Here is a 25,156-nt window from a genome sequence, read left to right as displayed (position 1 = left end):
GTACACAAGAGTATTTTATAACATATTTATTTCATCAAAACATTAATTTAGATATCAACAATTGAAGTTTTGTACATGGATCCCTGACAAACAGTTTGAACATAATGACCCACATGTACATTTACATGAATCCCAACAGCACATTATTCAGAAAGCTTGTTTGAATTGAAATATCTGAACATGTGGGTGACGTCTTGGATAAAAAGTTCGAGGATAAACATCATCGTTAAGATTCTAGCATCATGTCTAGTTGCATCACAAAAAGAATGTTTAAACTGAATAATATAAAACGACTAAGTTTGTTCCCACACAAACTTTAGTGTACAAAGACTGATAAATCATACAGTACATTCATTGCTTTGGGATGCAGCTGATAAACCAATAAAGCTTGGTCCAACATTTGATTTGCATATTATAAAGATTCTTTACCAAACAGCAGCAATATGAATACACCTGGGTTAATCGTTTCTCAGTCTCATTAGTGATGTTTTGCTTGTTAATGTTTTTCTTTGTCAGTATATGAGCATGTGTGTGGTTTAAATGTACAATATGTGCAATACATGTGCAATACCTTGGTATCTACCATTGACGTCAGCACGAGCTACTGTCAAAACGAGTGCTGGAAGTCAACATCTGCCATCATCAGTAGTGCAGCTGCGTCACCACTGCTCTTACACCAATACAAAATCTATAAAATCCCATAAATAATCACCTTTAAATAAATAGATATACTAACAGCACTTTAATCATTTGAGTGTAGATTTAGAAAAAAGGCACTTGTCCAAGGTTCAATACTTTGATCACAAATCAGATGTTCTAAAGATGCAATAATTAGACAAAAAACCTGCAGTCCCGTTCTTAAATGTGCTGTGATTGTGATCTTGAGACATGCCGAATATAAAAAATGTTTGTTTTCAATATGTGGAACACATGCCATCAGAGGTTAACAATTTTTTACCTGCCTCGTCTCAATTGTAGCAGAGGGCCGTGTTCATCGACTGACTGAGATGTTCAACATTCAAGGGTCTAAAAGTGTCAATATTCATTAATCAAAAGGTGCAGATCTCTCCACCCTTGTATACCACTAAGGAAGATCAACTTTGGCAGCCTTAAAAAAATCCTACTCTTTTCAGTTACAAAAACATGCAAAAGGCAGCATAAAATACCAGGTTTGATTTCACTGTGCCAGGTAATGCATGAAATCAGGCTTTAGTGTTCTGCAAAGAGGAACCTCTTATAACGTTTTCTCCAGCAGGATCTCGTTAAACCCTGTCACGTCACACTTCAGGTCTGGTTGCCTGTCGGCGTAGAGAAGTGGAGATCGTCGAAAGTGCAGCTTCACAGATCCCTGTGTAGATAGGTGATATTCATCTCACAAAGAACAATCAGAGAAATCTCGCAGGGGAGTGAACTTTATAGAAGATTTAGGCTACATCCATACTACTACGTCTTGGTTTGAAAACAGTGTTTTCAGACTAAATTGATCTCTCTGTTGTTCACTCAGGCATTTTTGCTCTGTATTAGTTTTAATCTATGTCTACTATGTCTATATTAATATATATACTATCAGCAAGTGGAGTGTCACTGTCAACTTCATAATTTCTAAAAGTCTCCACATCAGCTTGTCCAGAGTCTCCAGACTACAACGTCGCCCCACAGTTTTCAAGCTAAAATGTGGCCTGCAGTGAATCCTATCTTTTAAGTTTTAGCTGCTATAAAACTCTGGGGTAGTGTTGACACCAGGCATAGCCATAGCAGAGTTTATGCGTTTTCATATGAAAATGTAGAATGGTGGATGAAGCCTTTTAAGAAATTGTGTGGATGTGCCCTCACCTTGGGCTGAGCCCGTATGGAGGCAAGCCCCTGCGTGTACTGGTTGGTCTCCACTTTGTAGTCCCCTCTTTTGGAGGGCAGGTTGAGAGAGGCCATCAAGGATATCATCTTCTTGAAGCCCGTGGCAGTCATAGATAAAGTGATGGATGGGGCTGAGGCCAGAGCCAGGCCCATGGGCCACCCTCGCACTATGACAGGCTCTTGGATGGTAGAAAGGTGCACCGAGCCCCGTTGGCTGATAACAGGGTTCAATGTTGGCACATCCTCTTCCACAAGGTCCTCAGCGTCATCAAGCTCTGCCTCAGCCAAGGCTGTTAACATATCCTGCCACAAGAGCCAAACAGCATTCAATTATTATCAACAACTACACATAAAGAATGAGCCAAAAATACATAACTACATACTGTTTTATACAGTTTATTCTTTAAAATCTCACCCTCCACTTCCTCCATATGTTCTGGATGACTGCAGCTGCTCTGTTCCACCTCTGGACCCGCCTCCTGACCAGCCAGGACCGCACCGCTGAAGAAAATACAGTGAAACATTAAATCATCCAACATAATTATATTCTGCACAGTTCGTCTCACTGTGGAAGTGTTAACATACAACCATTCAGAGGGCCGTATCAAAATAAATGTCATTATCCTTCTGCAACCTCTGAAAGGATAACGGCATCGGCCTGTTTACAGTGTGTACTGACTCTGCCAGCTGGTCAGGCTATCAAAGTGGCAGTAGGGCCAAGGTATTAAAGGAGTTTACCTGCTTGGATCAGAGTAGCAGATGTTCGACAGGCGTGGCGTCTGCGTCGCTGGTACCGGAGCCAGCAGCACTGAATGGAGAAGGCGCACTGAGACAGGATCTTCTTCCTCTGACCCTCTAGCCAATCTAGCTGTGAGACGAGCAGACAGGTCAGTACTCCCAAAATAGAGCAGAACGCAAACCTGCTTTACTGTCCAGTAACTCAACATCTCAAACACCCACTAACGACAAGACAACCAGGCTGAAATTCTTGTAATTATGAAGTTAATTTGAAAAGAATTTCCCATGCAAAGTTAAACATACACTGTATGTTGTTTATGAGAATGCCTGTGAACATAAATTACTGACCATGTACTGGGTGAGAAAAACTTTAGTCCTTCCACAGTGCACCCATGAATAGGGTTTTTCGCTGTCAAAGCAGAGTGATGGGTCTGAGGCCTGGTGCTGTGACACCACCCTGAGGAGCTTCTCCACCTCTTGATGAAGCATGTCACTGTTGTCAGCGTCCGAATCTGAGACAGAGACAAACACAAATTAGAAGGAGATGTAATGTCTGAGCAGTAGTCACTCTCAGATTCAGTTTTCCTACATAGATGAGTTCTTCACTGGTCCATATGAATTTCAAGGTTAATGGACAAGGTGTCTTAATGTACCATTAAATGTAATGTAACCAGCCTTTTCCTCTGTGCCTGACCGTGATGCATTTGATCCATCCTCTAAGAAAGTTGGTAAAATACATCTCTCACTGATTGAATGGCAGCATGGCTAACTTAATCCACTCGTGATTTCAGATTATAAATAAATTCATTGTCACGGTGACGGATGACAAACGCGACTGGTTTACAATCAGCTTTAATGTTTGGTCGCAGTATAATAAAAATTGCTTGGCTAGCTGGGTCTCCTCAGGGCTACTCGGTTATTACACATTATCTTAATCCCGACCCAACTGACGGGGATTCGAACCCGTACTGGTCCCGGATCGGGCCTTAAGACCCACAGTTCGGATGGACCCATGAAGACCTCTACCACACAGCATTTGTTTAACAGTGTATTAATCAGTGAGGTATATACAAAGTGTTTAGTGGATAAAGCTTGAGAGCACAAAGAAATACACGAGAATCAAAAGCACAGCTTACACAGACAATGAAATGATTAACGTGGATATAATATATTTCACACCTGATAACGTGTGTTATCATGTGAAGACAAAGAGGAGAGATGTGAAGAGTTAACTGAGGTTTTAACAGCACTCAGATTTAGTTAATTGAAAATTGGCACAAAAAACAGCTGAGCGTGCAGTGAGATGAGGCAAAGAGGCCAAATGACACTTTTATACAGCATCAAAGAACGAGCAGAGCAAGGTCAGATAGTCAGAGGCACATGCATTTACCTTCAGAGTTCCTAAGGAGTTGTAAATTTAGTTAGAAAGTCCTGTTTTTATAGAACAAACTGAAAAGTCCCAAGGAGAGTAGAGAACTGAGGGTCAAATTTACTAAGAGGGCTAGTGAAGGAAAAGGAGAATAACCCAGCAGACCTAAAGAAAGGAAATAAAATCAATCTTCTGTCCGAGTCAACATGCCAACATTAACCATAGAGGGAACCAGCTATAAACTGTACTCACCAATACAACAACTCTCTGAGGGGAACCTTGAATACTTTGCAATGAGCCCGTAACGCTGGATGAAGCTGCTGAAAGGAATTCTGCACAACAGAAACCACAAGTCAACCCAAATCCAAGAGAAACCAAGCTATGGGTAAAGATGATGAGCTGAACAAAGAAAAAAATATTCTACCTTATTGGAAAGCCGGCAGCACTGATGTGTATGGTCTCCACAATCCCACAGGCCTCCAGCTGCATGACAACCTGACGGAAGACGGGGAATAAATCATGAAAACCTTGAAGCACAGCATGTCACTGTCGTCATCCTGTTACTGCTGAAATATACAACAGCATCACATGTTTGAAAAACATCCACCTCCTCCTTCTGGAAAGTCAGCGGCTTGCAGTCCGGGTTCGGTTTGATGCAGCGGGTGTAGTGAGGAGTTGTGCTGTGGAGGATCTTCATTAAAGCCTCCAGAGAGTTCTACGATCACACATGAACAATAATTAGAGCTTCAACCACATCCGCTCAGCAGAAATTCTGACAGAGCAAGATAGATAAACATGACCATGATGATAAAGACATAAGCACCCACCTTAAACTTGGAAACCACGGTTACTTTACTGAGCCCCTTGTTCGTCAGGTTCTCAGTTTCGTTATCAGTGAACATTTGGTGGAGCAGGGAGTTACCAGACTTCTGAAGCAGGCCGATGAGCTCTGGTGGAACTGGGTCCTAAAACAAAATAATCCAGTAGGACATGAGAGGAATGGATCTGTTGTGTTCAGCTTGTCCGGAAGCGGTTTCTTACCTTGTTTTTATCCACCATGCCCTGGATCTGGTAGTCGACTTTGCCAGCGTAATGGGCCACAGTGAAGTGCGGCTCCTCGCTGAACTTGTCCCAGCTGATGTTGACGTTGTCAGAGAGCTCCTTCTCCAATCGAACCCTGAACGTCTTGGCGTCTGAGGTACGATTAAGACGACTTGCCTAAGGAACAGGTATATTAAAAAGCTGTATGACATCACTGACTACATATACATTTATATTGTACATTAAATGATAAATGAATGTCAACATTTGCCAAGAAAAATAATTGTACTCTCTTGCATGTAAACTAAGTAAATTGTGCTTTTGGTCATCTCTTTAAAAGACATTACAACTGGCTTCAATGCAGAGAGAAAAATCTTTACTTGAAGAATATAATTTTTGAAAAACTACTTTTATATTGTGCATCTTTTCATTTAACAATGAAAATTATAGGAAAAGCAGCAGGTTACCTCGTTCAGAAGAGTGAAAACACTGACTGGACTCCCCTCTATAAGATCCAGGCAGCTCTGGTTGTCTTGGTATTTGACAAAGGACCACTGCAGCCCCTCTGACACATATTCCTCCTTTTATGTTTAAATACAAAAATAAATGTTCACATTACACACAAGGCAGAACAAGTTTTTGTCTTCAATTAAACTCTTGAGAAGACCAAAGAGGCCATCAGAGAATCAGCGGCTCTGCTCAGATATCTCTGCAGAAAAGTGATTGAAACTATCACTACCTGTTGAGCTCTGAGATAATGGGCCACAAAGTGCTGCTGCAGTTTCTCATTGGCGTAGTTGATGCACAGCTGCTCCAGGTTATTGACCTGGAAACACTCAAACCCGTACACATCCAGAACCCCTGTGGATTACAGACAGGAGAGGAAAGGACTGAGCGAATGAAAAGAAACTGGAGGGTTTAATTTGTTGTTGTAAAAAAAAGTTCTTACCTATGAAGTTGCACCATGTGGATTTGTCCGCACATATGCTGTTGTTGATGAATGTAACCAGCCACTCGAATAAACTGTTTGGGAAAAAAAGTGTCACATTTAATCCTATCATATAAAAATTTTATACAATACATATTCCTCACGGTTTATTATAAAGAAAAAAGGCTTATGAGAGTTTTTGCATTTTGAGTATTAAAATGACAACAGGGACGAAAACAAGCTTCTGCAGGACCAGACGTATTCACAGAACATCCCAGTCTGTCAAATTGCGGTGGGATTTAATGATTAAATGTTCATTCTTACTGGGCGTAGATGACCTTGGGCAGGCAGTCTCTCCTCATGCTACATTCTGCCTGGGAACAAGGCTTGAGCACACTGTGCTTCCCCGCCTTCAGAGTCCTCACTCTTAAACATGTCTGAAGCTCCTCAGCAGGGACACACAGCAGCTCAGCAGCCCTCTGCAGGAAGTCTACAACACAAACAGGATGGGAAGGATGGTAACTATGTGTCCATTAACAAAATGTCTGTCAATAGTTAATGACAGAAAGAAGAGCAATGTCATAGGACTTGTTCTTATTAATCAGCTCTTAGACACAAAAGTACAACCTGAATTAAATCTTTTAAAAAATAAAGGCCTGTTAAAAAATATATACTTTGGATTTTTATCAGCTTTAAATGTCTAAATAACAGAGATTTTAAGCATTCAGACAGTACAAGTTTTTGATAAGCATTGATTACATATAATATCCCACACAAAATATAACCAATACCTTGAGACTGTTCTTCTATGTCACAAGGCTGTAATTCATCGGTTGAAGAAGAGAAATTCACATTCCCCAGCTGCAGAAGCCCTGCTAAAATCTGTAAACCATTAAAATGAACACAACTTATTCATCCTGTGCTTGCAGAGAGATAAAGATAATTAAAAACAATTACATTGAAAGGTGAGGATCAACATCTTACCCCGAATATTTGTCTCCGTCTTTCTTTATTAATGCCAAGGTGAACCATTGCCTCAATAGTCTCATGGAAACAATCCTCTATAAAACATTAAATAAACAGCAGTTACTTGTAAATATCAAATTTTATTCATGTCTAAATATTGAGTCAAATTTGCACAAAATTCTTTAAGACCAACCCTCAACAGTTTTTTCAGCATTCGGCAGCCACACATATCTTTGGCCATGTGCCATCTTCCACTCCTTTCTCTGCTCATCTGTGGCCCCTTTCATCATCTGAAACAACAACACAATCACTGTTTATCCACAGATCTGTACTAATGTGTTGATATCAAAATAAAATACCATGTGAGTCTATGAGCTGTAGTGCAGGTCAGTTAAATCACCTGGTAAAAGATGTGGAAGTTCCTCTCATTGGCCGGTTGACAGGCCACCCTGGTCTTCTCCAGCAAGTATGTTTGCACAGACGCCCCCACTAACAGCTGACACCTTCATATATAATATGACATGTTGGACAGAGAAAATAAACTGTCCTGGAGATGACGTGGAGCACATGAGATGATGTCATGTGGACGAAGATGAAAATACAGCAGGTACCTGTCTAGCTGGAGCTGGATGTATTTTCCAAAGCGGCTGCTGTTGTTGTTCCGTAACGTGCAGGCATTGCCTAATAAAGAGCACTCTGTTGATGACTGACAGTTGATAATAGTGATTTTCAACATCCACCAGATCAGTGATCTGTCTTCTCACCAAATGCTTCCATAATGGGGTTGGAGTCCAGCACCCTCCTCTCTATCCTCTCCACTGTGTTCTGACTCTTCACCACCGAAGAGGAGGCCGCCACAGTGGCGTAGTATTTCATTAGGCAGCGAGATGTCCACGTCTGTCAAGAAACAAATCATTTAGAGACCAGCAAGAATTTGACCTCAAACTGACAAAACAAGTCATCAGTCAACTTAAGATTTGTTCTACTAACCTAGCAACGTAATCAATAGAGATCATACCATGAGGAGCTGCAGTTCACAACCATTAATTTTCCTAATTAGGGGCTGAGCACCAACAGTGCGGCCCTATTGCTTTTCGTTTGACTATTCAGGAAAATTAATCATTTTGGTTTGGTTTTGATGAAAATGTACATATTCTGCAGAAATTCGAAATGGACGCAGCAAAATGGCTCGACCGCGCCCTTCAAATATGGAGCAATTCCGTCTGGTTTAAACGATCTTCATGTAATTCAGTACACAAGTGTATCATGACTGTGTATTTTAACAAACTCCTCCTAGAGCTTTCATCAGATCAACTTCAAGTTCAAGGAGTCAAGATGACACTTTGAAGATTAAAACCATCTCAAATTGTAGGCCACACGGTCACACATGGTTTTAATCACACAGTGTGACCGTGGTGTGGTGTCAAAGTTTAAAGATTACCAAATAAAACAAGATTTACATAAGTCCTCTGTGCATTGTCCAATAACCCTTCAAACCTATTTCACAAAATCACAGTCCCGACCTGATCAGATCCATATGTCAATATTGTCACAGCGCTGGCGACAGGAAGTGAGATGTTTTATACTTTGATGAACTGCTCCTGGCTACTTTACAATATACAACTCAAATGAGCTCAGACAAGTCATTAGACCATGGTCAGAATTGTGACATTTCCTCAAACCGTGTCAACTTTGAGGTGCGGCAAAGGTTGATCGTTCGTCAAAGGAGAAGAATAAGTCATAACTCCACTGTGCACTCTCCGATCAGCACCAATTTTCTGTCACATTAACAGTGTCCCGGCCTGAACAGATCCATATGTCAATATTAACACAGGGTTGTAGTGCCATCTAATATCTTGTCATGAATCAGGAAGTATTTTTCACCTCCACTGTGCATTGTCCAATAAGAACCATAAATTCCCCAAAATTTACATTTGTTTATAGAGTAAGAAAGGAAAAAGCAAAATGATGATTTGTGGTAATCAAACACAAGATATCTAATGATTACTTTGAATATTAAATGATAAAATGCATTCATTTCAAAGATATACCAAAGAAACACTCATGCATAAAACAATAACACAACAAATGATTACGGGTCATTTTTTAACTAAGTTGTGGATTAGAAGGGTAGTAATTCAGAAACATTTTTTATTCAAGAAGTAACAAAGGAAAAATAAATAAGTAATAATTGGGGGATATCAATACTGATTGATGAAATTATTCACAATAAAAACTGAGGCGTATCCCTTTTGACCAATGTTTTGTATTAAAGGGTAAAGCTGAAAGAATTACACTTGTTTGTGACTTACTATTTAACTTCACTTATTTAACTTCAAAGGATTCATTAAGTGAATAATTCCCTGTTTTCAGTTTTCTTTAATGTCACACTGTCACTGGTCATAGATTTCCTCTGATGTCTTTGACTGTTGCAAAGGTGAAAGATTTTTTACAACCTGAAGAGACATGAGTTTTTTTGACCCAACAGATCTATAGCACCACCTACTGCCAAAAGGAGGTAAGCCTCGTTTTAGAACTTTATTTCGATTTATATAAAATTACACTTGATGGTGTGGACCGTTAATGCATGATAAGTGGACGTGGTCAAGCAGCACATGACAGATCACATCAGCTAAAAGCTAAATGCTAACTATTGTTTCCCCGAGAGATCAACTATTGATCAAAGAGTGTGCAGAATGCTCAGTCATCTTTTGAGATTCTTTGGCATTATAGTTATACACTTAAGTTTGATTTTGTGAGTGTTGTAATATTGATATTCGGGTCCAGCTATTATGGTCAGCTTGCAAGCAAACACCAATGTCAGAACCTGTGAATTTATACCCCATCACGAAATTATTTGCGAAAAATGTAATTCATTTAAGGCTTTTATTCCAGCGGAGCAGGAGCACACATGACTTGACTCATTTAAATCAACCTCGTTTCAAGCTATTTCAAGCTTCCAGCTATGTCTAGCGAGCTAATGTCGCATACACCAGTAAAAGACAAACTTTTGTTTTCGCATCATGTTTTTTATTTATTCTACCATCTGAGATCCACTATTACAGCACTTAAAAATCAAATTGCTATTCAGGCCAACTGCCTTCCTCATTGATTAACAACCTGATTAATAATAGGTCTTTAAATGTGGACAAAATGACTTATTCCAAACAGATGTTACTGTATGCCGAACTACTTTTTTTCTAAATTGACTACAGAATCTTTGAATAAGCAGTTATGCGAGTTATTGTCAGAAGGTTTAAGTGGCCAAGTTTTTGTTTATATAAAACAAACCCCTGCTATTGTTTAAAAACCTAAACAGCAGCACATCCCTCACTTTAAGTGGGTTTGAGTGCCAACACAAACTAACACCAAAACTGCCTAAAAGATCTTAGACAACAATTGAAATTAATATTTCTGTGAGGCAGCAAGTTAATAACTCAATATTCCGAACCCCTGACTGTTATGTTTATGTTTGGTATGACACAGTGAGCGCTGGTTTACCTTTCCAGCACCGCTCTCACCGCTGACCACCAAGGATTGGTTTACTGGCTCCAGCTGACCCTGAACATTCCGGTAGGCTTCTTCTGCCACAATAAAGATGTGGGGTTTGAACTCCTGTTGACAAGAATATACAGACTTATTAAGATTCTAAAGATCCACAGAGGATAAGAGTTTCCAAAGTTTAATGAGTTTGGCGTGGAAGCTGTTCCTGACAAAAAAAGGCAGACGAGGAAGTGCAATATTTATGTTATAGTGGTAGTTTAAAGTCACCACGAAACAGGATTAGTGAACAACAGTTCATAAATTATCCGATTCTTAATAAACGGCTCTTTGTTAAGAACAAGGGGAACCTTTCCTTTTTATAATTGTGCCCAAATTTTGCTCACATGAAATGTGAGAACATAACATATCTACACATAAACCCCCACTCCATTTTTGAAGCCATGACATCCGGCTCAAATTAAAGCACTAAATTCCCATCACTACACAAGGTGGTTGGAGTTTATTGCACTTTTGCTATATTGAAATATCGGTTTTTGATACACTCAAGGTACCTGTTTAGTAATTTTTTAAGGTCTGTATTAGTGTGTGATATAATTTAGGAAACATCTGGGGAATAACCCTGTTGAACAACCCAGGCTCCCACCTTCACCACCCATATTGGCCCAACATAATTAAAAATCCTACAGAAGAAAACATACATATGAATTGCATCTAGACACTTGTGTGATGTAAATACCTGAGGCTGAGAAGCAGAGTGATACTCCTTCATCACATCCAGAGAGTAGAGGTCTGGGATTGGCTGGAAGGGATTCAGAGCCACCAATGTACAGCCAGCATTTGTGTAGAACACTTTCACTCTGTACCTGGCCTGAAGACATTTCAGCACTGGCAGGACAAATATTACATATCAGTAGAAATTAACAGAAAAGCAAATATTTCACAGATGACAACCACCAGAGGCAGAAATAAGACAAATCCAGAGAGGACAGCAAGGTTAAGAAGTCACGTATAAGTTTACTTATAGTACAATTATTTAGCTATATAAAATAACGTGATTCATATAACATGTGCTGCACAATCAGTGCAAGAGCCTTAAAAGTAAATATCCTACAGTGGTCCCCTGCAGTTAACCTGACCTCTGCTTTTAATAAGCTGTTGTGTTTTCTTTATTGGGCTAGGTCTAGGATGACACCACTTTGAAATATAAATCAAATAAATATGAATAAATCTTTGCAGAGGTCAGAAGTAAGACAGTGCAACATTCATTTTACACTCTGAATGGTGTTGTATTGTCACCAGTAATATACATAAGACAAATAATTAGAAATACCCCTAAATGGATAAGGAATTTCAGAGTCATTCCCTTGGTTCTGTCAAAACTTGTTTATGCTACACCAGTCATCCCTGCAGATTATATCTTGATGTGGGTAAATAATACTCAGTGAATGTAGCAGTCCAAGGTGACATGAGGTGGAAAGGACACATCATATGAAGTACTTTAGAGACTCTAGAGGAGCCTTGTTTACGAGTTACTACCTGTTGTAGGGGTCACAGGATTGACTTTAGTGAGGTCGTCATAAGTGTGGAGTTGATCTTCATCAGTGAGGAAAGCCTGAATTTCTCCCTCACGTGAATCATTTAGGGATGGATGCCTAGAACTGTATTTGTGGACAAATCCTTTAACCTATGTGTATAAGGCAGAATGTGACACAAACACAGACAGGAAGAATAAGATACAAAAAAAGGGAAACATTTGTCATTACTACAAGTCAGATCAGCTTATTTATAAAGCACATGTAAAAACAAGCAGGGTTGACCAAAGTGCTGTACAATGAAAAATACAAATAGAATAAGAGAAGTTAAAAACAAAGTCATAGAACAGTAAGTCCACTAAGTAAGCTTTGAATGAGTCCACAATTCAAACTCTTTGGCATACAAATACACTAATCAGGCTACAAACAAGTGCGTATATAAATAAGGAAATAAGACTATTCAAGGGCAGATAACAGAGGTCGGTAGTCAAATCGAGAGGAGATCACGGCTACAATACAGTAAAAATCAATTTTATCTTTGAATCAAAATGTCAAATGATCTGTGCCCCCATTAAATCTGACCATTTTTTCTGGGGTAATGAAGCTTCGTTAATAATTCACCTGACTGCAACCTAATGTGCAAGCATTGATTCTTGGGAATCAAATCTTAATGTATGTCTATAGTCATACAGAGGTAATGGATATATATATATATATATATATACATTTTATTCTGGTCACTGTGACATTTTAAAATCCTTCAGTCAGTACTCTAACCTGTCACGTGTCCTGGACCTGCAGCCTGCCTGAGGACAGTCAACAGTCTGACGTACTAAATTTGTTCAGACACAATTAATCCAATTACTAGCATTTAACCTACATTTCATCACTCTACGAGGTTAACGTAAATAGTCTCAAGGAATGGCGTAAATTCAATACCTGACACTGCAGGGAAACTTTGCAGACTACACTTAACATGATGACATACAGGGGTTATGTTGTAGCAGTATGTTGTGTTATGGTTTCAGAAGTCAGTCGTTGGTGTAAGAACAACATCTGATAACACAGGTACCTATAGATTAAGAAGACATTAAAGCCAACCTGTAGCCTCCTCCTTGACTGACTCAAAACCAAGCCTCAGGCAAAAAAAATACAAATTTAGTGAACGTTGTCCTGTAAACTGTCAAACACAACCAAATTAAGGTATAATCTGTATATTAAACGTCACACCACCGGGTGTTAGCCATGTCTTTATGCTGAAATACACTGATAAAGCTGCTAATGGAGTAACAACGCATTGACAGTGTTTCTTCACATTCCTCTGTGTTTTCTGTGAAGTTTGGCGTCACTTACTTGGGACTATTTTACCCGGCGTGTTAAACGTTGGATTGAGTTACTGTCATTACAGATTATATAAAAGGATACTACGGGTGACTTTAGCGTTGTCATTACATTGATCATGTTCAAATGAATTAAGAAAACCTCTAAAACGTGTTAATAGACGAGTTTCCAAACTCACCGCACCGCCTCCATTCCTGTGTCCAGCTCCAGCGTTACGCCGCTCCGCCGCAGAACTCATTGAATTCTACCTTTGCCCTCGTGTCAGGCCCGAACACTTTGACGTGAACTAAACTCATAAACTAAGACGAGCTGTGGTTATTTTCCTCTGTGTTGCTGAACCTCGACATTTTCCATGACTGTCAGAAATCCCTGAGCAACTTCCCGACCTCTCCTCCAGCTCCTCCTGCTGCGGTGTGACTGTGTCCGTCCTTACCGCTTCATTTCCCGCCCTCCTCCTCCTCCTCCTCCTCCTCCTCCTCCTCCTCCTCCTCCTCCTCCTCCTCCTCCTCCTCCTCCTCCTCCTCCTCCTCCTCCTCCTCCTCATGTTCCCCCGGCCCAGCTGTGTCCAACACCACCGGTTGCGTCCATATTATTCTGACTGGAAACTATTTTAGGTGCTTATTCTCTTACATTCACCGCACGATTCAAAACACTTTATTATAATTACTAACATTTATAAATCACACAATAGTCACCTCACTCAAATGGTCACACTCGCAGTGATCTCACACACACATAAACAAAGGCAGTATAAATGTCCAGCTTATAACAGGGGGACAGACAACAGCAGATATAAGAAATGAGCAAAAGCAAGAAAACCAAACACAAGCAGCAAAGATTTAGGTTCAAATGTATAAATACTTTGCTCCAAAACATCCTGACCTGACCTCCAAACAGGGGGACTTGAATAAAAGATACGTCCTCATAATATATTGTAATGCAAGTACCATAGGGGAAGTACTCGTGCTATTTTATTTTTCATAATATATATTATGTCCCGGTTAGGTCAGAAGTTACCAAAAATCCGACTTATCCTGAACGCATCATGAGACTGAACCCGGAAGTAATGAAAGAGCTCACGGAGGCTACACACTGCGACAAACTATAGATACTGCAGCTCCTGTTAAACAGGTACTTTGTGAACCTGTATTTCCAACTTATAAGCGACAGAACCCTCCGTAAGTACTGATAACACACACACACACACACATATTATATCTATTCTTTTTATGTCTTTGAATCTGTAAATATAACAATATCCCTGTACATTTAACACGGGTGCTGTCATAATAGTGTCTTAGCCAGTGACGGATCTAGGATTTTTCTAATTCAGGGGCCATAAAGGGGCCACAATTTACACAGTGGGACCAATTATATGTACAACAGCCATGCACAGTTCCTAACTCAGTAAGGTGAACATTTAAGTCATTCATTTTTTACTGCTAGCTCTATAGCTTGGAGCAAAGCCACACATCATTGAATATATTTTGAAAATCATTCCTTTTTCAAATTATAATGTTTAAAAAAAAAAAGAAGCTTATAAAAGAAAAGACAAACGAACAAATTGTTATATTTTGTTATTATTAATGTGAGAACGCAAATGGCAGAGTCAGAGGCTCCTGAGTTTCTCCGGAGTTTCTCCTGCCAGCCTCCTAGTGGCCTAGGTCTGAGTGACCTTGTGTGAGAATACAGCAGGAGCTTTTCTGAGGAATCACCGCGCTCAAGTTTGCTTGTTGATTATGTTTCTAATACACAACATATACGTAACTGAAAAAACCCTAACAGAATACAAATATGTCAGTATAAAAAGTGGTGGCACACACAGAGAAGACACCGACAAATATGTCAAGAGATAGATAAAACAAAGATGTCAGAAGACAAGATACTGGAGCTTTTGGTGATAAGGGCCAATGTTGATTCCTGTGTTGTTGTGAACGTGTCTGATCGTAGAATCTCCTGCTGGGGTTTTCATGTGTGAAAGGCAAACTACGGAGTAAGTCTAGACCTAAATGTGTGTACATTCTGTGTCGTTCATCTCTGAAAGCAGCTTTGGTTAGAGATTAGTGTATAAAAAAAAGATGCCAGTGCCCCCTTGGACACGCCCCTGCATCCACCCCTTCTATTTGCATATTCTGGTTTACAGTTTCTCATATTGAAAATTGTGTTATTGTTTGCAGATCATGTCTCAGAGGGAGCTGAAGGAGGCGTTTGTCAGTAATCTCAATGGGACCAGTCTGCAGGAGGTGACTCTGGGCTCATTTCTCTCACCCTTGTGTCTCATCAACAGAGGTCTGATTTTGATCCTCTACCATCAGACCAGAAGGGCCCTCCCACTGCCACTTCCACTCCTCTCTCACCTGATTCTAGACTTTTCTGTGCTAATCCTTCCCCTCGTCCTGTCATGCACCATCCTGAGCGGCATTCTTCACCTGGTCATCGGGGGTTGCTTGTTTGTTTCAGTTTGTGTGCTTTGCTACATCTACTGCACTGACAGTCACGCTTCCAATCGACACCCGAAGACCACTGTCAGCACCTTCCTGCAGCTTCATGTTCAGTCCAACCAGGTTCCTTTTGTGACCATCTTTAGAGTGATGGTAAATTTGAAAACAGCCATCAGCATTCTCGCTGTAGACTTTAGCGTCTTCCCAAGGCGCTATGCTAAAACAGAAACCTATGGGACAGGGGTTATGGACTTTGGTGTCGGAGCGTATGTCTTTGCAAATGCCCTCGTCTGTCCACAGGCACGGGGAAAGACCATGTCTGGATCCAAGATCAATCATGTCACAAAGCAACTCATGTCCGTCTGGCCCCTGGTTGCTCTTGGTATGGGAAGGCTGGTAAGCTTGAAAATGAGCAGCTACCAAGAGCATGTGACAGAATATGGTGTCCACTGGAATTTCTTCTTCACACTCGCCATCGTCAGAGTTTTGGCTTCTTTGATTTTGGCCGTTTTACCAGTCAATCAGTCGTTGGTGTTTTCCCTTCTGCTCAGCGGACTTTATCAGCTCATTCTGGAGACATCAGGGCTGAAAGCGTTCATTATCCACAACAATGACAGAGATAAGGGCTTTCTGTACGCCAACAAGGAGGGCATATTCTCTGTGGTGGGCTATGTAGCCATCTACATGGCAGGGGTTCAAATTGGACGTTATGTGATGCAGCCGAGATCCCAAGTTAAAGAGTGGGTCAGAGCACTTCTAAACCTCTTATTTGGTAGTGTTGTGCTGTACACTGCTTTGTACACATGTCAGACACTGGTGGAGCCAGTGTCTCGTCGCTTAGCTAATTTATCTTTCTATCTCTGGAGTGTTGCACAGTCTTTGTTCTTTATGTCCTGCCTCGGTCTTGCCGATCTGGTTATACTGTTTTCCAAAGGCATATCAGGCTGTCGCTTTCTACCCTCATCATGGAATTTGTATAAAAAACAATCAGATTCAGCCTCTGACAAAAACAGGGGTGAAGTTGAAAGATTTTGCATTGTTCAAGCCATCAGCAGGAATCAGTTGCTATTTTTCTTAATTGCAAATATCATGACAGGCCTGACCAACTCGCTAGTGGACACACTTACCTGTAGCCATTCATTTTCAGTGTGTGTTTTGTTGATGTACATGTTCATGAATTGCTTTGTGATATATGTTCTACATTACCGTGGAATAACGGTGAAATTCTGGTAAATCACATTTGCAAAATGAAACGGTTCATTTGTAAGTTTTGATATTATTTGCAAAGCTGAAGATACTGTTGTGCATTATCTGTCTATTTATACAAATATGTTTTGGATCAAATCTGAATAAGTGATGATTTGAAACTATTTCCCACATGCTTTGTATTTGTTGATGTTTAGAAAAACGGTGAGTAATTGCTCCCTAACCCACAAATAATAGCTATGGCTCAAATATATGAGATAATATACAGCAACTGAAAAGTGGGAATTATTAAAGATCATGTATCAAACAAACTGTATTTATTCATCTTAGCCATATTTGCATTTAAAACTGAGATGTGACACATTCCAGAAATTATTATGCCTATTCTGTTGTTACAACTGTTTGTCAGCTGGTCAAAATTTTTAATGTTAGGACATGTCGTTTTGCTCTGCATGCTCTGCCATGGGTTGTCGTAGGGATCATGGTAGTAGACCTTGTAACCCAGGCCAGTGACCCAGCCCTAATCCTAACCCCGAGCTACTGTCCCAGATCCCCTTTTTTCTTGATTCCTACTGATGTACATTACTGGTGACAATACAACACCATTCAGAGTGTAAAATGAATGCTGCACTGTCTTACTTCACTATTTTTTATGAAATTTTCATTTAGTACATTTGTGTCCTTTTGCACATTATCTTTATAACGTAGGGTTGTAATACTGTATTGTGTCATATTATTACATATATAGGCCTCTGAATGTAATATATATATATATATACATACACACATCTGTATACTAGTATATTAATGTGATCTACTGTTATTTTGTATACTATGACGAAAATATATATTATGTGTGTATATATAATAATATTGTATATTCATACTGTATACCATACCTGCCTATACAACATTCTCTTTATCTCTCACTCTATGTATATGTGTGTGTGTGTGTGTGTTTGTTTCAATATCATCCTGTGCCACTCAAGTACGTTTCTCTACCAGTAATATTTCTCTGTGGTGAAAAGTTTTTATTATGTACAGAGTCTATGCATCTTTATTGGATGTTTTATTTTTATTCGATTGCCCTTTGATTCCCTTGTCTGTCTCATTCTCACAATCTGTTGCCGTAGCAACTGAATTTATCTTATCGTGTTTCTATCTTATTGTTTGTCTCTGTCAAGGACGTCTTAAGAATAAATCAACATGTTGAAAAACTGTTGTCCTTGTATAAATAACTCAAGGATAATTTCCTACACGCGCCCCCTGGCGGCTGCTTCTATGAAAACGTCAGCTAGTACGTCGGGGGCAAAGGTCATATCCGTCATGAAGATTCCGCCACCGCAGCAGCTCCACTCACTGTCGCACTTGTTTATTTTCCAGGGCAACTTTTAGGAGCTGGTGAGTACGAACACTAGCGGGGACTAGTCGGATGTCTGTCTGTGTTGTCACGGTGACAGCTCGGGTTTTAAACTGTAGTTAGAGAAGCTGTTGAAAGCAGCTGTCGCTAAGTGGCCACTCACCGACTTTAACTTTATATTAGCCGTATCCAAGCTCGCTAACGTTAGCTGTGTACGGTAGCTAAGCTAACTAGTAAGTTAGCCAAGTTGGCGTCAGGGCGTAGAATAACTATGAGCGCTGCAACGTGTTAGTTATCTGTAAAGGCGGAACAAACTCCTGCACACAACGTAGGCTAATCGCTTTAGGACGTAATGCTTCGAATACAGCGACCGGATTCCTCTGTTCGTAAACCCGTGCTGCCATAGGAAACGAGCTAGCATGCTAACCTGACTAGCCACTGGTCACTATTTCATCATATCGACCCCAACAATAGATGTTCGCGTAATTAAACCAGTCTTCATAACTCAAATAGTTGTAGAAGTGCAGACAGGTTTTCCACACCCTCAGCCCTCCCCGTGTTCGCTTTCGTTTCCCAGTATGTTCAGCTAACTTAGCTGCTTAAATCTGGGTCAAGGCAAGTCGGAAAGATCGACATCGGCTGTAGCGACGTTAAATGAAATGTTGTCGACCTCAACACCAACTTGACACGTTGCGACGTGTTTCAGGGGCAGGTCGTGTGAACGTCAGGTTCCACTGAGAGAAGGTGGTGTTGTAGCTAGCCCTGCGATGACCTGCAGTCGGTTAGCATTAGCTCGTTGTAGCTCTGTGCTGGTCTGAGCTGGTCAGTCATTATCCTGCGTGTCCCCTGCAGGCGAGCTGCACCACAACCCACACTGGAAGAAGGCATGGCTCGTCTGGTGGCAGTGTGCAGGGAAGGGGAAGAGGACTACCCGTTCCTCGCCAGACAAATCCCCCTGTATATCGATGATACCCTCACGGTAAGCCAGCTCTACCATGTGTATGACCACAAGGAGAAAGGCTGCTAAGATCACAACTGGGATGTGGCAAACGCAGCCATCTCTCTCTTTGGGTCAGATGTATGCATCCCATATCCTGTCACTAACATTTGGTGTCTAGAAGCAAAGGTGCAGTTGTGGCATGAGGAGGCCCAGCCTGTTTAAAGGACAAACGTTTTATTTATTTTTTTACTTTGATGCACAAATAATCATACCAGCATAGCAATAAAATTAAAGGTGTAGTTAAGTAAGTACATTCTTATGGATGTGTAGGGATGATGGATTAGAAACTGTATAAGCTGCCAGAGGTTATTGAGCCACCTTGACCCTTTTAACATGTTGTGGAACAGGTGCAATATTGCTAATGACAAAGTAAAACCATATATCTGTAATATTACATGACATGTACATATATATGTCATGTGTATATATATATATATGTGTATATATATGATATATTCACATATATCATACACCCAATGTAAGTCTCCGAGGGTATTCTCCTACTATTGTAGATTAAAAAAGAACAGAAAACAATGTCCACCTGCCAGCTACTAAAAGTCAAGAATTTGTTTTATTGTACAAACATTAACAACCAAGGGAAGCTTGATTGGAATGTTATTATTGGCATGTGATACTCACACCCAAAACATGACAAATTAGTAATCTGTTCTGTGACACGATCCTAATGAGACATTGATGTTTATTAACTGTTGTGTTTCATCTCATGTTGCCAGATGGTGATGGAATTTTCTGATTGTATCCTGGATGTTGACAGCCACGAAATAAACCTGTCTCAATGGAAACAATTTTCTGAGGTGAGTTGTTTAATTTTACACATAGTTACCTCACCTTAAGTCAGTCAGAGCACTTATCAAGTCCTGTTTAAACGCACCCTACTGTGGGCGTGGTGCCAAAAGCTTGACGCCACTTCCTTGTGATAATAAGTGTGTAGTTGGTCTTCATGTGACTTCTCAGCAAAGTGGTGACAGTTGTTGTTGTTTCCTTGGTCTTACAGTATCACTCAAAGCTGAAGCAACAGGACTTGAATATCGCCATGATGGTGACATCCAGAGAGGTCTACAGTGCATTATCTCAGCTGGTGCCATGCGTGGGCTGCAGGCGGAGTGTGGAGCGCCTCTTCTCACATCTGGTGGAATCAGGGAACCCGGCTCTGGAGCCTCTCACAGTGAAACCCACAGGCATGCTCTCTGTCACCAAGGCCTGTTTAGCAGATGTGAAGAAGCTTCACACCCTCTTCTATGTTCACGGGTAAGACATAGTGAAATGTGGTGTTTTTGTTTTTTTCACTACGAATTGAGTTGAACTGTGTTTCTTCAGTCAACACAAACTTTAAATCCATATGACAACAGTTGTTATTAACATGAAATGCTCTGTGTTTGTTGAATTAGTAAGTGAGGATATAATGCTGCACCAAATTAAAACACTCCTATCCTCTTTATTAGGCTTCAGGTGTAAATTTTTGTTGTTTATAAAAGACTTTTGACACTTGGATTTAAAAAGGGGGGAAATTAATGAATACAACTAACAAAGAAGGATGATGCTGTATTTATATTAACGCTAACAATATTGTTTATTTTTACTCGCATTTTTTCCCTTTTTAAAGGTCAAAGTTAAATGACATGATTGATGCCATTCCGAAAAGTAAAAAGAACAAGAGGTGCCAGTTGCACTCCTTAGACACACACAAGCCTAAGCCCTTGGGGTGAGTAAAATACTTGTTCCCATCCATTTTTCTAGTTGTGCAAGTTTATTCCTGAGAATGTGTTGTTCATAGGCTGCATTTGAGAAGTGGACTAGTCACTCTTCCCAGCAGACAGGACCAGTGTGTTTAAGTTGTCCTCTAGCATAGTGAGAGAGGGACAAAGAGTGGTTGGTTTAGTGAATTGCACTGGAAGATGACTAAAGCTCTTTCAGTAGGTGACTGTTTTGTTGGACTTGAACAGTCATGTTAATCCCCTCAACTGAAATGTATAGTGTAATTTAAACAAAGTCATTGATTACACACGTGTCCTTTGTCACACCCACTGTAATTTTTGTATAATAATTTGTTAGAAATCCTTATGCAGTGCGCTCGGGGACATACAGCTGCAGTTCCTTGCTTTTAAGGCTGTAGACTCTGGGAATAGACACCCTCAGTGGGTGTGTAATAAACATAATGGAGCATTTAACAGTTTTCAGAGCCAGATATTTCCCTCAGGAGTTTGTAGAAACTGAAACTAAACTAAAAGTATGAATTAGATTGGTATTATAATCTCCAAGTGACCATAAAACTGGACTCCTAATGAATGTGAATATCCTCTGTGTCTATGTCACCATATAGTCAGTGTTGTGTATTCCACTTATTTCTGTGGCTTTGAACTGGCTTAAAAATCAGCAGGTTTATAATAATTATACATTATGATGGCATTGCTATAATAATGGGATGTTTGCTTACAGGGGGAGCTGGATGGATGTATGGGAGCTTATGTCTCAGGAGTGCAGGGATGAGGTGGTCCTCATTGATAGTGCCTGTCTCCTAGAGACGCTGGAGACATACTTGCGTAAACACAGGTAATACACAGCTGTCATAGTATAGCACAATTTCCCAAATTCCTAACAATAATTTGTTAATTGTTTAAAAACAAAAAAAAATTGATTAATTGCATGCGACTTTGTTCTGCACAGGTTCTGCACTGACTGTAAGAATAAAGTGCTGAGAGCGTACAACATCCTGGTGGGGGAGCTGGACTGCACTAAAGAGAAGGGCTACTGTGCTGCCTTGTATGAAGGACTCTGCTGTTGTCCTCATGAGCGCCACATCCATGTGTGCTGCGAAACAGACTTCATCGCTCACCTGCTTGGCCGGGCAGAGCCCGAGTTTGCAGGCGGTTATGAGTAAGTCGAGGTTTATACAGTGATGATCACCAGTGAAGAGGTCTGTTTCATTTGAGACAGTCTCTGTCATACCTTGTTCCTTTCAATGTATTTATGTATCGTTTTACTTTTTCCTTTTTAAAGACGCAGAGAGAGACATGCCAAGACCATTGACATTGCACAAGAGGAGGTCTTGACTTGTCTGGGCATACATCTCTATGAGCGTCTGCACAGGATCTGGCAGAAACTACGAGCTGAGGAGCAGACATGGCAGTTATTGTTCCATTTGGGAATTGATGCACTACGCAGAAATTTTGAGGTATGCAAAAATCCAAGCCAGTGTGTGTATGATATGATTTTTATATACTTGTCAGATAATGGATTATAGCCGAGTGACATACGTATTATCGTGCCCCCCAGATGGCAGTGGAGAAGATGCAGGGGATCAGTCGGCTCGAGCAGTTCGTCGAGGAGCTGTCTGAAGAGGAGAGAGCCAAAGAGCTGAAGCAGGAGAAAAAGAGGCAAAAGAAAAAAAATCGCCGCAAAAACAAGTGTGGTGAACCGGAGTCAGAGGACAAGGACAAAAATCTGGATGAGGTAAACCCACTCATAAAGAGTCTGAGACACAAAGCAACCCATGTATACTACTGTTAATATGTAGTGTACATGGGCAGTACAGTTCACTACATGTACTGTAGAGCTACATGTTTGACCGCCTGTAACTCAGTCCACTCATTTGCTGTTTTGCAGGGTTCTATTGAGGCTGTGAAAGACAGTTGCAAGGTCTGTGGTAGCCACGGTGAGGAGGAGGAGACGGCCAGATGTGAGGAGGGCATCGCTGCCAGCGGAAGTACTTCCTGTAGCTGCTCAGACGAAACCAAACAAGGTAAAGATGCACTTGGAATATTTGTCTTGATAATGCATTAACCTCCTTAGGACCCTGTAAAGCAAATGTTTTTCCACCTTTCCCCAGATGTGTCCACCCACAGCAATGCCAGTGACTGCGGCTACTCTTCAAGCATGGAGGGCAGTGACATAGGATCACGAGAAGGCTCCGACGTGGCCTGTTCCGAGGGGATGTGCAACCATCACGAAGCAGGTCAGGCTGGAGTAGCTCTGAGCTGCTCAGGACTAAGAACTCTTTAAAAAGAAGCTACATTGTAGAGTAACTTAGTCCACTTCCTCACAGTGTGTTTTTGTTTACTCTCTGAAGGAGAAGAGCCGATTGTCCATCACTGTGCTGAAGACAAGGAGGAGGATGGGATAGACAGTTGTCTGGACTGCTGGCAGCACTCTGAGGGAAACGCTCAATGCAAGAGTAAAAAAAAGAAAAGGAAGGGAAAGGGTTTATGCAATGATCAGGTGAGGGAACACGTTTGATAATTCACATGCTGTTTACAGAATGTACCAAGCTGCATATTTTTAATGAGAGCATGCACCTTTCTACAGGGACTAAAATGTGAAGGCTGTGTGTCGGCTGGTAACACTACAGGCCACGGTCCACCATCATCTCACACTTGCCGAACCAAAGAAATCCTCTCCTCCTCATGTGGCAGCACATCTTCCAGCATTGCACTACGACTACCATGGGCAGTACATCAAAAGAGCCTCAGCCCTCACACAAGTCTTGTGGAACTTCTGGTTAGTGAGAAGTGTTAATTAAAATGTTTGTCACAGCTGACAATCTGCTATCTAATTGTGTTACTTATTTAAGTTTCTCTTCTCCTGTCGTGTTTTCTATTCAGGATGAGTCAGAGGTGAATTCCGATGAAGGGAACTGTCTGACACAGGACGAGATCAAGGCATTTCTAGAAAGAAACCAATCCTTCTACAACAACCGCCACCAGTACCGTCAGCTTCTGAAAGAGAAATTCACCAACTACTGCCTCGTCACTGAGCGGAGTAAGCCAGTGTGTGGAAAGTGGTTTGCCACCACAACCAGTGTCACCTAACTGCACTACTCACATCTTCCCCTGGGAGAAGCACGACCACTGCTGCAACACATTTAGAAAAGTTAAAATCTTGACTTATATTTGGTGTCTTGTTCACTCATTTTTCCTTCAGAGTAAATGTAATTCTTACTTTCTGTTGGGCACCTCTCTCTTTTGCACTCGTAGACCAACACACCTTGCAGTTCATTTCTCGGCCGCTCTCATCAGTAATTGTTTTCACTTTGACCAAGCCTAGCTGTTTGTTGTTGGTCTCCTGTAGGGTTGTTGGGTAAGAGCTCAGTGGAATCTGTAATCATGCTTTGCAAGCTGTGAAATTGGGAATACGTTTTTTGGGAGTCTTGTGTTTGTTTTTTCTTTCTTTCTTTTTCTGTTTTCTATCATTTTTCTTTGGTGACACTTCAGTGTAGTGGTAAAGGTTGTACCATTTAATGTGTACAGAAATTCTAAATTTAAAGATTTTACAGAGAATAAACATCCGTTTGTAATAAGGAATTGGGTGTGATGTTAAGAGCGCAATGTTCAAAATTTACTAAATAAAGAATATTTATTAGTATGCATATATACATTTGTTCATTGTTTACTATACCTCACGAGTCCTTAACTCTATTTTGATCTGAGATTGTTGGTATGTCACTTTTTTCTGTGAGTCCTGGCCTTTAACATTTAAACACTATGCAAACACGACAAGTTTATCAGACGGGTTGTAAGCTAGGTTTTAAGTTAAGAGCTTTATTTATTCAACATCTCTATTGAATTTTATCACAATCAGGGAACTGGACATCTGGAGGAATATTCCAGTGTCAGCAAATCTGAAACAATACAAGCTAAACATTACTATTTTGCATATTTAAAACCAAGTATAATGTAGCTTTTTATCCTCTGCAAATAGTGCAAGGCTTTCCTGCTAAACTAATAATAATTACCCTTGATCATTTCTTTCCCACATTTCAGTTTTTATTTAAACTGTATAGTTCACTGAAAATGTAAGTCATCCAAATTCATGAATGAATTCCTCACACAGTACCTGGAGCTGGGTTCAGTGAGTGCATG

The 25,156-nt window shown here is 40.5% G+C and overlaps 3 protein-coding genes across 3 annotated transcripts; 2 read left to right on the top strand and 1 right to left on the bottom strand.

Annotated features, from left to right (window-relative positions):
* Positions 1-11: 11 nt before the first annotated feature.
* LOC133019646 (unconventional myosin-XIX) lies at positions 12-13,671 on the bottom strand. Its single transcript, XM_061086198.1, has 24 exons — positions 13,452-13,671; positions 11,937-12,084; positions 11,137-11,285; positions 10,398-10,511; positions 7,661-7,793; positions 7,508-7,577; positions 7,297-7,399; positions 7,090-7,186; positions 6,915-6,991; positions 6,722-6,812; positions 6,255-6,420; positions 5,952-6,025; positions 5,742-5,863; positions 5,470-5,583; positions 5,003-5,179; positions 4,789-4,926; positions 4,569-4,676; positions 4,386-4,456; positions 4,214-4,293; positions 2,941-3,104; positions 2,593-2,722; positions 2,270-2,355; positions 1,834-2,157; positions 12-1,348 (listed from the first exon to the last, which is right to left on the bottom strand). Exons 1-24 carry the CDS (start codon positions 13,509-13,511, stop codon positions 1,235-1,237), a joined length of 2,910 nt encoding a protein of 969 aa, XP_060942181.1. The 5' UTR covers positions 13,512-13,671; the 3' UTR covers positions 12-1,234.
* A 691-nt stretch (positions 13,672-14,362) lies between these two features.
* On the top strand, positions 14,363-18,118 carry pigw (phosphatidylinositol glycan anchor biosynthesis, class W). Its single transcript, XM_061086085.1, has 2 exons — positions 14,363-14,451; positions 15,451-18,118. The coding sequence occupies exon 2, from the start codon at positions 15,454-15,456 to the stop codon at positions 16,945-16,947; it is 1,494 nt and encodes a 497-aa protein (XP_060942068.1). The 5' UTR covers positions 14,363-14,451; positions 15,451-15,453; the 3' UTR covers positions 16,948-18,118.
* Positions 18,119-18,256: 138 nt separating this feature from the next.
* On the top strand, positions 18,257-24,667 carry ggnbp2 (gametogenetin binding protein 2). Its single transcript, XM_061085449.1, has 14 exons — positions 18,257-18,321; positions 19,133-19,259; positions 20,015-20,095; positions 20,296-20,549; positions 20,905-21,003; positions 21,738-21,851; positions 21,966-22,175; positions 22,299-22,473; positions 22,575-22,751; positions 22,905-23,040; positions 23,128-23,253; positions 23,368-23,516; positions 23,604-23,795; positions 23,900-24,667. The coding sequence occupies exons 2-14, from the start codon at positions 19,167-19,169 to the stop codon at positions 24,104-24,106; spliced, it is 2,013 nt and encodes a 670-aa protein (XP_060941432.1). The 5' UTR covers positions 18,257-18,321; positions 19,133-19,166; the 3' UTR covers positions 24,107-24,667.
* Positions 24,668-25,156: the final 489 nt, after the last annotated feature.

The sequence above is a fragment of the Limanda limanda genome, chromosome 14 (assembly GCF_963576545.1).
Source record: "Limanda limanda chromosome 14, fLimLim1.1, whole genome shotgun sequence".
NCBI lineage: Eukaryota > Metazoa > Chordata > Actinopteri > Pleuronectiformes > Pleuronectidae > Limanda > Limanda limanda.
The sequence above is the reverse complement of the archived record's forward strand: the minus strand, read 5'-3'. Positions and strand labels throughout refer to the sequence as shown.